The 11,810-nt window shown below is 57.2% G+C and overlaps 1 protein-coding gene across 4 annotated transcripts; it reads left to right on the top strand.

Annotated features, from left to right (window-relative positions):
* Positions 1 to 30: 30 nt before the first annotated feature.
* Positions 31 to 9,863, top strand: ENTR1 (endosome associated trafficking regulator 1). 4 transcript variants are annotated; one of them, XM_071078627.1, is made up of 10 exons: positions 31 to 258; positions 347 to 496; positions 1,538 to 1,606; positions 2,989 to 3,101; positions 3,373 to 3,789; positions 4,872 to 4,945; positions 5,654 to 5,765; positions 6,174 to 6,236; positions 6,674 to 6,813; positions 8,823 to 9,106. In XM_071078627.1, the coding sequence occupies exons 1-10, from the start codon at positions 189 to 191 to the stop codon at positions 8,908 to 8,910; spliced, it is 1,296 nt and encodes a 431-aa protein (XP_070934728.1). In that variant the 5' UTR covers positions 31 to 188; the 3' UTR covers positions 8,911 to 9,106. The 4 variants fall into 4 exon arrangements, with proteins under 4 accessions (XP_070934728.1, XP_070934732.1, XP_070934729.1 ...); XM_071078631.1 differs by having other exon boundaries at positions 125 to 258; positions 8,882 to 9,863; XM_071078628.1 differs by lacking the exon at positions 1,538 to 1,606 and having other exon boundaries at positions 125 to 258; positions 8,882 to 9,863.
* The last annotated feature ends 1,947 nt before the right edge of the window (positions 9,864 to 11,810 follow it).

Raw genomic sequence — 11,810 nt, 5'->3', positions numbered from 1 at the left:
ACCCGAGGCGTTCCGGCGCGCGCTTCCGGTGCTCGGAGCGGAAGCAGCGGCGAGAGGCTCGGAGGAGCGGGGACGGCCAAGCGGCAGGCGACGGGGGCGGGCGACACGGACCGCGGCCCGGGCGGAGCCGGGGCCATGAAGCCGCCGCTGCCGGGCTAGGCAGGTCCTGCCCCGCCTGGCCCGCGGCGATGTCGGGCTACCCGCGCCGCCCGGGCGCCACCCCGCTGTCCCGAGTCCGGAGCCTCGCCATTCCCGACGGTGAGCGGGGCAGGGGCCGAGTCCAGCGGTTCAGGTGGGCGGCGGCCGCCCCGGCGCGCAGTAAAGTCGCTGTTGTCGTTGCTTCCAGCTCCAGCGTTCTATGAGCGCCGGTCTTGTCTCCCCCAGCTAGACTGTGAGCGCCCCCATGGCAGGGACCTGGACTCCCCCTTCTTCGGCATTCGGCCGGCCTTTATGTGCTATGTGCCCAGCCCGGTGCTGGCTTCCGTGGGAGACACAGGTGAGAGACGAGGGCGCCGGCCCCGGGGACGCCTCCAGTTCCCGCGCCACCTGTGGCACCTCCGCTGCCGCAAGAGCTCGTCCATTGACCCAACAATGAGCACCGCGCTCACTGCGTGCCAGGCACTCGGAATTCAAAGGCGGAGTCCCCTGCTAGGAGCTCACAGTCTGGTTGCGGGGAGACCTCCCCCCAGACAGACAGTTCCAGTTCAGGATGGGTAGTGCCCAGGGAGCACAGGAGCCGGCCCGCTTTCCTCGTGGGGCTGAAGTGGGGGGGCCTTCACCCCAGTGGGCGGTGATTGGAAACGGAGCTGGAGCATTCCATCTGCCTCCACAGCCGGGCAGCGGCCAGATCTGGTTCATCCTCGTTCTACCCGAGCAGAAGTGCTGCTGGGTGCCCGGGGTGTGCGGGAGTGTTTGTGTGGCGCTGCCAGGGTCTGAGGACATTCGGGGGGTGTCACAAGACAAGAGGATACGCTCATTCCGACTGGGCTTCAAAACCTACTGAGGAACCCCTTTCAGACCACAGATACCAGGGCCAGTCTGTGTGAGTCAGGCCATCTCCAGGGTCACAAGTCCGGGAGCTCGTGTGTTTTAAAGTTCTCTTGGCCCACCGGGCGCGGTGGCTCACGCCTGGAATCCCAGCACTTTGGGAGGCCGAGGCAGGTGGATCACGAGGTCAGGAGATTGAGACCATCCTGGCTAACATGGTGAAACCCTGTCTCTACTAAAAGATACAAAAAATTAGCCTGGCGTGGTGGTGGGCACCTGTATGTCCAGCTACTGGGGAGGCTGAGACAGGAGAATGTCGTGAACCTGGGAGGCGGAGCTTGCAGTGAGCTGAGATTGCGCCACTGCACTCCAGCCTGGGCAACAGAGTGAGACTCCGTCTCAAAAAAAAAAAAAAAAAAAGGTTCTCTAGAGGTTCTCTAGGCTGTGAGAACCACTGCAGTGGAGACTCCATGTGCAACAAAACCAAAACACAAATGTGAGGTCATAAAGACTTCCTGCCGTCATGGTGGGTGACATTGTTTCTTTGCAGATTTTGGCTATGAAAAGGGGAAATATTCTAAGCAGAGCCCGTCAGGAGCCCACGAGACACATTTTGGAGGTAGAGTAGTTCAGTCACCTTTTCTTCTTGTCTCCATCCAACACAGTGCCAGGCACGTGTCTGGTGGCAGGACTGTCGACATGACGGGCCACATGGTGTATCTGGAGCCCAAAAGAGCAGGTGGGGGTGGGATTTCAAGGGTTCAGTCTTGATCCTAGAGTAGGAGCGAGGTGCAAGGGCAGAAGAACCTGAGTGAGGGAACGTCAGGGAGTGGGGAAGTCCCACCTCAGGGGCTGGGGCCACAGGAGCCGGCATTACATGGGGCTCGCAGCTGGGAGGGCCAAGCGTGGCTGCTTAAGTCCCCGGAGGGTGGGAAAGCGGTGAGAGGGAGAAGAGAAAGGTGGGCGTTAGCTAGGTTACCTAAGTAGGAAAGTCGGGAAGAGGGTCAAAGAGCGCCGGATCCCCAGTTTTGCAGCACCTGAGGAACTTGTGGTTGCTGCTGCTGTTTGTTTTTTTGAGACGGAGTCTCACTCTGTCGCCCAGGCTGCGATCTCAGCTCACGGCAAGCTCCGCCTCCCGGGTTCTTGCCATTCTCCTGCCTCAGCCTCCCAACTAGCTGGGACTACAGGGGCCCGCCACCACGCCCGGCTAATTTTTTGTATTTTTAGTAGAGATGGGTTGTCACCGTGTTAGCAGGGATGGTCTCAATCTCCTGACTTCGTGATCCGCCCGCCTCGGCCTCCCACAGTGCTGGGAGTACAGGCGTGAGCCACCGTGCCCGATCACCTGAGGAGCTTTGAGAGCTCCCAGCACAGGTTGACTTCACACCAGGGAACTGGGTGTGTGCAGTGGAGTGGCCTGGGTCGTTTTAAAGCTCCCCAGGGGAGTTTTAGTGGGCAGCACAGTGTGGGAGCAGAGGCCGAGGGGTGGAAGGAGAAGATTTCAAATGCAGACGCACGTCCGTGTCACTGCCCACTTTCAGCCACCTTTACGCTTTTTTTTGAGAGGGAGTCTCGCTCTGTTGCCCAGGCTGGAGTGCAGTGGTGCGATCTCGGCTCACTGCAAGCTCCGCCTCCCGGGTTCACACCATTCTCCTGCCTCAGCCTCCCGAGTAGCTGGGACTACAGGCGCCCGCCGCCACACCCGGCTAATTTTTTGCATTTTTACTAGAGACGGGGTTTCACGGTGTTAGCCAGGATGGTCTCGATCTCCTGACCTCATGATTCACCTGCCTCGGCCTCCCAAAGTGCTGGGATTACAGGCGTGAGCCACCGCGCCCGGCCTCCTTCACGCTTCTTAGTGCCACCTGAGTCATGGTAGAATGACGAGCGTGGCTACCCGATCTCACATGTGGCCATGCTCCGGAAAGACAGGTGAACAGGAAGGTTCCCTTTCAGCGCTCTTCAGTAGACTTTATGCATCTGTGATGTCTGTTATTTCAGATGACAAATTTGAAGATCTCGAAGAGGCAAATCCATTCTCCTTTAAAGAGTTTCTGAAGACCAAGAACCTCGGCCTGTCAAAAGAGGACCCGGCCAGCAGGATTTATGCAAAGGTAAATCCACGGCATTGTGGGCGATGGCTCCGCGGGACGTTTCTGTTCTGGCCTCTGCGGCTTCCTTTGGAGGAGATTGTGCACGGGTGTGGCAGGGCAGGACAGGCATCAGTGCTGGGGAGCAGCTCTGGGCCCAGAAGGGGCTGGGCTCCTTCCAGTAGATGAGATTGGGCCTTTCTTCGTGTTCCGAGGCAGAACACAGAGAAAGGAAGATGCACTCCGAGTCAGAAGCATGGCCTCCACTGTTTTTTGTCTTTTTTTTTTTTTTCAGGAAGCCTCGAGGCATTCACTGGGACTTGACCACAACTCCCCACCCTCCCAAACCGGGGGGTATGGCCTGGAGTATCAGCAGCCATTTTTTGAGGACCCGACAGGGGCCGGTGACCTCCTGGATGAGGAGGAGGATGAGGACACTGGATGGAGTGGGGCCTACCTGCCGTCCGCCATCGAGCAGACTCACCCCGAGCGGGTCCGTGCCGGCACATCGCCCTGCAGCACATACCTTTCCTTTTTCTCCACCCCGTCGGAGCTGGCAGGGCCTGAGTCTCTGCCCCCATGGGCATTGAGTGACACTGATTCTCGCGTGTCTCCGGCCTCTCCGGCAGGGAGTCCTAGCGCAGACTTTGCGGCTCATGGAGAGTCTCTGGGAGACAGGCACCTGCGGACGCTGCAGATAAGTTACGAAGCAGTAAGTGAGCCTTGCGACGCCCTCTGGCACAGCACCTGTCCGAGCAGCCTCTCCCAGGGAGAACCTAGAGCTACCCTGCCTCCTGGGTGGCCTGGTTTGATTTCCAGGACGAGACGACTTGCGTAACAGCCTGCTATCCATTCTCCCTTTGACTTTGCCTCTGGTCACACGTGTGAATAGAACCGGCTAAAGAGGACTGGTGAGCTAGAAGCTGTGAATTGGATGCAGTTGGGCACTTAAAGGGCTGTACCCTCAGGAAAGGCTGGCTGCAGTCGTCAGCTGAGGGACATCTTGCTAAGTAGTCTAAGAGGAGGAAAATTTTTTACAAAATTATAATCACCTAAAAGGTTGTAAGATGTGAGTAAAAAAAAATTTTTTTTAGCCGGGCGCAGTGGCTCACGCCTGTAATCTTAGCACTTTGGGAGACCGAAGCAGGTGGATCACGAGGTCAGGAGTTCGAGACCAGCCTGGCCAACATGGTGAAACCCCTGTCTCTACTAAAAATACAAAAATTAGGCTGAGCGTGGTGACTCCAGCCTAGGTGACAAAAACGAAACTCCGTTTCAAAAAAAAAGAAAAAATTTTTGTTTTTTCCTGAGACAGTGTCTCACTGTGTTGCTCACGCTGGAGTGCAGTGGCATGATCTCGGCTCACTGCAACCTCTGCCTCCCAAGTTCAAGTGATTCTCCTGCTTCAGCTACCCAAGTAGTTGGGACTGCAGGTGCCTGCCACCACTCCTGGCTAATTTTTGTATTTTTAATAGAGACGAGGGCACCATGTTGGCCAGGCTGGTCTCAAACTGCTGACCTCAGGTGATCCACCCACGTCGGCCTCCCAAAGTGCTGGGATTACAGGCGTGAGCCACTGCCCCGGCCTCTGAGTAAAATTAACTGGCATCTGTGACCACAGGTCTTTGAAAAGTGCCGGCCTCCGTGGTCTTCCTCTGTAGTGCGCTGCAGGTGGACGCTGCACTGACCCAGCCATCTCTGCTTATCAGGAGGCTCTAGAGCCAGACCGCAGAAGCGCACACCCTTTTGAGCGAGACATGCTGACTTTCTAATGAGGATGTTCTCTCTCCACAGCTGAAAGATGAAAATTCTAAGCTGAGAAGAAAGCTGAATGAGGTTCAGAGCTTCTCTGAAGCTCAAACAGAAATGTATGTAAGCTTTCAGTTAGGAATGCAATCCACAACATCTAACACAGAGGGAAATCCGTTTTTAAATGATAATGAAGTAATCAGAGTCGAACCAGATCTGGGTTTTATTGTATATAAATGTTCAGCATCCAACACATTTCTGTGTTGTGCATAAAAGTTTATTTTGAGACAGGGTCTTGCTGTGTCACCCAGGCTCGAGTGCAGTGGCACAATCATGGCTCACTGCCGCCTTGACCTGCTTGGCTCCGGTGATCCTCCCGTCTCAGCTTCTTGAGTAGCTGAGACTACAGGTGTTTGCCACTGCACCTGGCTAATTTTTAAATTTTATTTTTGTAGAGACAGGGTCTCACTGTGTTGCCCGGGCTTGTCTCAAACTCCTCAGCTCAAGGAATCCTCTCGCTTCAAGCTCCTAAAGTGTTGGGATTATAGGCGTGAGCCACGGCGTCTGGCGAAGGTTTATTTTAAACTTTAGACAAAAAGCCACCAGATTCCTTGTTGGAGCAGCAGTGCTGTGAGAGCCCCTCCCTGCACGCCTGCCTGGTAGCCAGCTGCAGGTCTAGACCTGAGGCTGCTGCCGCCGCCCCACTGTGCTTGAGGCGCATTCCGTCACAGGCTCTTAGCGGGTTTTATCTGGCTCATGAGGTATCTTTCTGTAGTCCTCTTAAAAGTAGCCACAGAAATTAACAACTCGGATTTTTCTTTAACAAGGGTGAGGACACTTGAGCGGAAATTAGAAGCAAAAATGATCAAGGAGGAGAGCGACTACCACGACTTGGAGTCGGTGGTTCAGCAGGTGGAGCAGAACCTGGAGCTGATGACCGTATGGGTTTCTTTCTTTCAGTCGGATGAGCTGGGTGGGGCAGGAGCGCTCCTGAGAAAGTGCGGCTGCCTTCAGCAGCTGCTACAGCTTGCCCTTGGGAGCAGGGCCATGTGGCTCTCTGGGACCGGTGTCCCTTGACATCGCTGTCTCCCCGTGCCTGGGGATAGCTGGCCCATGAGGCCGTCTATGGGGAGTGGGGGCAAACCAGAGCACAACCGCTGCACGGTGAGCCCTTCCCATGCGTGGTCTGAGATTGGAGGTGGGACTGGGTGGGGCACAGGGGCTGTGAAGGGCCACAGCCAGGTTGGGTGACCTCCTGCTCCCTGCGTTGAGGCCCGTGTCCGGTATTAATGTGAGGACATCAGTGATGCTTTTTGTGGGGTTTTTTTTTTTTTTTTTTGGTAACAGAAACGGGCTGTAAAGGCAGAAAACCACGTCGTGAAACTGAAACAGGAAATCAGTTTGCTCCAGGTAATTAAAGAAAGGACTTCAGTGTTTTCCTTTGATCTGTGGAGTCACATAGATAATGAATTCAAGCAGACGGAGATAAAAGACTCTGCTGGGGTTTCCCCTGGGCCCAAGCAGAGAAAGGACTTCAAATGGGGACAGCACCTGCTTCCTGTCGGGGCCTGAAGCAGAGGGAGGCCCTGGAGTTCTGTTGGGACTTTGGGGTCTGGCATGGGGCGTCCACTTGGGAGTCCCTGTTTCCATAGAGCTAGGTGCTAGGCATATACTGGAGTGAAGGGGAAGCCGTTAAGCCCCCAGTCCCAGAGGCGAGCGCCCAGTTAGGCCAGAGCACCCGTCCTGAGTGCCAGGCCCCCACGGGTAAGTCCTCGCCTCGCTGGGGGGTGACTTTTATCCGGATTGCCTCGAAGCTGCTCTCTCCTTAGCCATAACCGTCCCCCCAGGCGCAGGTCTCCAACTTCCAGCGAGAGAATGAAGCCCTGCGGTGCGGCCAGGGCGCCAGCCTGACTGTGGTGAAGCAGAACGCCGACGTGGCCTTGCAGAACCTCCGGGTGGTCATGAACGGCGCACAGGCTTCTATTAAGTGAGTGCCTGGGAGGCACTGGGAAGCCTGGCAGGGAAAGGGGTGAGATTGGAGTGGTCGTCAGTGATACTGGGTGGGGGCCCAGGCTGACAGCACCGTGGCTGGAGGACCAGGGAGCCGCAGGGAGGGACGCGTGCTCAGTGGTCCCGATAGCTCTCTGGGTCACTTTGTGGACAGACCACAGGCTTTCTAACCCACCTCGTAGTGTCTGATCGGCCCACCTGGGAGGTGCAGACAGCCCCACCACCTGTGGACACTAAAGCTCTGAATAAAGGAAATAGTGGTAATTTCCCTCCTGGTGAAAAAGCAAATTCCCAGAAGGCCCTTACCACTGTGCCTGGCTGGGGACATGCCAGCCACCATCACTGTGACAGTGGTGAGTGTCTGCCGCCCACTGGGCTGAGCTCTGCAGGGCGGTTTTGGCCCCCAAGAGCACTCCCTGTGGACAAGGGAGCCGTCTCCTGTGAAGTCAGGTATGGGTCTCCTTGAAGAGGAGCTAGGAGTGGAAAACGTGGTTCTCCCTTGAGCGCCTCCCTTTCTCCCAGGAATCCTGTCCCTTTCTGCCCCACAAACCCCACCGCTTTCTCCCTGGAAGCCCTCCCCTTTCTCCCCCAGAACCCTGCCCTTTCTCCCCTGAACCCTGCCCTTTCTCCCCTGAACCCTGCCCTTTCTCCCCCAGAACCCTGCCCTTTCTCCCCCAGAACCCTGTCCCTTTCTCCCCCTGCAACCCTGTCCCTTTCTCCCCCAGAACCGTGTCCCTTTCTCCCCCAGAACCCTGTCCCTTTCTCCCCCAGAACCGTGTCCCTTTCTCCCCCAGAACCGTGTCCCTTTCTCCCCCAGAACCGTGTCCCTTTCTCCCCCAGAACCCTGTCCCTTTCTCCCCCAGAACCCTGTCGCTTTCTCCCCCTGAACCCTGTCCCTTTCTCCCCCTGAACCGTGTCCCTTTCTCCCCCAGAACCGTGTCCCTTTCTCCCCCAGAACCGTGTCCCTTTCTCCCCCAGAACCCTGTCCCTTTCTCCCCCAGAACCGTGTCCCTTTCTCCCCCAGAACCCTGTCCCTTTCTCCCCCAGAACCCTGTCGCTTTCTCCCCCTGAACCCTGTCCCTTTCTCCCCCAGAACCGTGTCCCTTTCTCCCCCAGAACCCTGTCCCTTTCTCCCCCAGAACCCTGTCCCTTTCTCCCCCAGAACCGTGTCCCTTTCTCCCCCAGAACCCTGTCCCTTTCTCCCCCAGAACCCTGTCCCTTTCTCCCCCAGAACCGTGTCCCTTTCTCCCCAGAACCGTGTCCCTTTCTCCCCCAGAACCGTGTCCCTTTCTCCCCCAGAACCGTGTCCCTTTCTCCCCCAGAACCGTGTCCCTTTCTCCCCCAGAACCCTGTCCCTTTCTCCCCCAGAACCGTGTCCCTTTCTCCCCCAGAACCCTGTCCCTTTCTCCCCCAGAACCCTGTCCCTTTCTCCCCCAGAACCCTGTCCCTTTCTCCCCCAGAACCCTGTCCCTTTCTCCCCCAGAACCCTGTCCCTTTCTCCCCCAGAACCGTGTCCCTTTCTCCCCCCCGCCCCCCGGCAAACCCCACCCCTTTCTCCCTGGGACCTCTTCCGTTTCTCCCCCACAGAACTCTGTCCCTTTCTCCCTGGAACTCCTCACCTTTCTCCCCCCAGAACCCCTCCCTGTTCTACCCTTCCCCTGTGGAACAAGGCCTTCCCCCACCATGGAAACCCTCCCCATTCTTCCCCCTGGAATCCCTCCCCTTCCTTCCCCACCCTCCCCAGAATCCCTCCCCTCTCTCCCCCTCAGAACCTCTCCCCTTTTTCCCCATACCAACCCTTCCCCTTTCTCCCCCCCACCCCCCCCATGGAAACCTTCCCCATTCTTCCCCCGGAGACCCGCCCCTTCCTCCCACGCAGAATCTCTCCCCTTCCCCCACCCCTTGGAACCCCTCCCCATTCTCCCCGACCTCCCCTGTGGAACCCCCCATTTCTTCCCCTCCAGCCCCTCCCCTTTCTCCCCCCAGAGCCCCATTGCTGCCGAGTAGCTGCTGCCGCCCATCCTGGTATCCGTGCTTGCTTTCAGGCAACTGGTTTCCGGAGCTGAGACACTGAATCTCGTTGCTGAAATCCTTAAATCTATAGACAGAATTTCTGAAATTAAAGATGAGGAGGAAGACTCCTGAGGACCCCTGGCTGTTTTCAGCATGAAGCTCCGCGTATGCCCTGAGATCACCACCGCTTGATCTGAATGTGCAGTTGTGTCCTTAAATACGCAGTCTTCACCCAGAGTAAAGTGTTTATCGCAAGAGTCCAGTGTCGTGCCCTCAGCCAGTTCTTGGCCACCGCAATGGGAGCAGCCCTGGCCGAGCTGCCCCCGTGGTTTCTATGCAGCCCTTCGTGGCGAAATTCCTGCGGTGTTTACAGATTCTGATGAGCTCTTGGAAGACACTGTCATGAAAGCCAGCGATTTTAAGAAAAAGAGCGGTTCTGGAATCAGTGTTTTCCAATCCCATCCCAGAACATCAGTTGTAAGATAAGTACAATTGATTGTCCTTGCTTTCGTAAGTAGAACAAACACTAAATGCGCCTCTGAGGTGGCCACCCTGGGCAGGGACCTGTGCCTTCCGCCGACACTCAGGGCTCCCTCTGGCTCCCGGGTCACTCTGGTGGGCCCAGCGGCTGGTCCCTGTGGTCATGGCCCAAGTGCGGAGGGGCCACTGCATGGCTGCTGCTGTCCTCCCCCAGGACCCACGGGGACCGTGGCCGCACATTCCGTGCTGTGAAGCTGTCCAGATGCGCCACTTTGGCTGGGGGTTCTGGTGGATGTTTCAAGCAGCATTTTGTACGATGCAGTTTAGAATTCAGGAATTTCAAGTATGTGCAGAGCCCGCCCGCCCGGGTGTGTGAGGTCCTAGCTGCCTTTCTGACGGCCTCCCGCAGAGGGAAGTTGATGAACACTAAATGCCTTTTTGACTTTTTTCCTATAGAATTTTTTTTAAACTTTCTTTTTTCCTCCTGTTCCAAATGATAGTTTTTTTATTTAATAAATTCTGCAGTTGACCGCACTGTCTCTTTTCTGCTGACTTAGCTGGTCCTTGGAGAACATCATGGCCTCCCACACCTCACTTGCTCTTGCCCTAACTGGTGCCTTGTGCTGGCAGGTTCTCGTCAGGTCCTCAGCCCTCAGGGTCAGGGGCAGACTCAGACCACTGCTGCCTGGGCCTGACCACAGGGACCCATACATGATAGACATGTGAGTCATGCAGCTGCACATCTCAGAGCTGGACAGACCGGATTCTAGCGTTGGATCATCCTTGCAGATCACGTGGCTGAATTTTTCAAACAAGCTGTCTGAACCGCTAGACCCCTCGTCTTAGCTACAGGCGAAAGCCAGAGCTTTCCAGCAGCCACTGTGGAGGGCCCTGCTGCCTGGCCCCGCGCACCTCCCGCTTCTGGCGGTTGGTGAAAGCAGGCCCTGGATTCTGCTAGCAGAGCTGACTTGAGACAGCGTGCTGTGGTTGGAAAGTGCCGGAATGAGGTTCTGAGTGTGCAGGCAGCTCAGGGAGCCCTGTAGCAGCAGAATGGGGACATCCCGCGAGGATGCCTCAGGCCACAGACCTTCCCTGAGGCCCTTCGGGGGAGAGCGTTTTATGGGTTGGGAGTCACAAAGGCCAGATGGCCAGGCAGGTCCCATCCACCAGATGCATGTGAAGCAGGGTGGTCCCCGGCCCTCATGCCAGCGGCTCATGGAGCAGATGGGGCCCAGGGAAGCGCGGTGGGGATGGGCATGTGGGTTTTGCACACCCCTCTCTTTTGTTGTCTGTGTTTAAAGTGTTTGATAGTAAGAAGTTTAAAAATGCAACTTACAGGCTGGGCGCGGTGGCTCACGCCTGTAATCCCAGCACTTTGGGAGCCGAGGCGGGCGGATCACAAGGTCAGAAGATGGAGACCATCCTGGCTAACACGGAGAAACCCCGTCTCTATCAAAAATATAAAAAATTAGCCGGATGTGGTGGCAGGCACCTGTATGCCCAGCTACTCGGGAGGCTGAGGCAGGAGAATGGCGTGAACCCGGGAGGCGGAGCTTGCAGTGAGCCGAGATCACGCCACTGCACTCCAGCCTGGGCGAAAGGGTGAGACTTCCGTCTCAAAAAAAAAAAAAAAAATACAACTTGCCTGCCTCTGCCTCCGGATTTCGAGCCCCGCTCAGGCAGGTCACCACGACACAAGGACTGGAACGAGGCGCTCGAGGAGCCCACAAGGACTGGAACGAGGCGCTCGAGGAGCCCACAGCCGCCCGGTTCCATCCCCTCCATCTGTTTCTTGCCAATCCCTAGCTCCCAGCCTGGCCTCACCGGCGCCTAGCCCTTTGCCAGCAAAAGCCCACCTTCTGGGCAGACGGGGCAAACCCCCTTTCTAGTTCTCCAGCTGGTGCCCCCAGCCCTCCACAGGCTGGAGTGGAGGCCCCCTCAACTGGCTGGGCCCAGGATGTCTGCAGCACCTCTGGTGCTTACAAGCTCTCAGGAACTGTAGGCCCCTGCCCAGCTCCCGGCTGAGTTAGCCCTGGCACGTTCCTGAAGGAATGAATACCCACTTAGGGGAGGTCCCCGGGGCAGTTCTCAAGGCCAGGACACCCTAAAGGGCCCAGAGGGTGGGCACAGGTGACCAGGGAAGCAAGTTCTGCGTGGTGTGGGCCCCCACCCTCTGGCCTCAGTCTCCTGCACGTGCCTGGAGCTCGGCCTGGCCTGGGCGGTCCTGAGCACGCAGGGCAGGCTCGGGAAAAGCCCTTCACGTAGACTTTCTCATCCGCTGCTTAACCAAACCCCAGGATGTCCGTTAACAGAGGATGAAACAGGCACAGAGAGGTCCAGCGGTGGCCACCGAAGGTCACAGCCAGTGAGGGCCGGTCTTCCGGGTCGTGACCAGGTGGCCGGGTGCCTGTCCTCGCCTGTCCCCTGCCTTGGGGTCCCGCGTCCACCCGCGTCCCTCCAGAGCACGCGGAGGCGGCCCCC

This window comes from Macaca nemestrina, chromosome 14 (genome assembly GCF_043159975.1).
Source record: "Macaca nemestrina isolate mMacNem1 chromosome 14, mMacNem.hap1, whole genome shotgun sequence".
Lineage (NCBI taxonomy): Eukaryota > Metazoa > Chordata > Mammalia > Primates > Cercopithecidae > Macaca > Macaca nemestrina.
The sequence above is the reverse complement of the archived record's forward strand: the minus strand, read 5'-3'. Positions and strand labels throughout refer to the sequence as shown.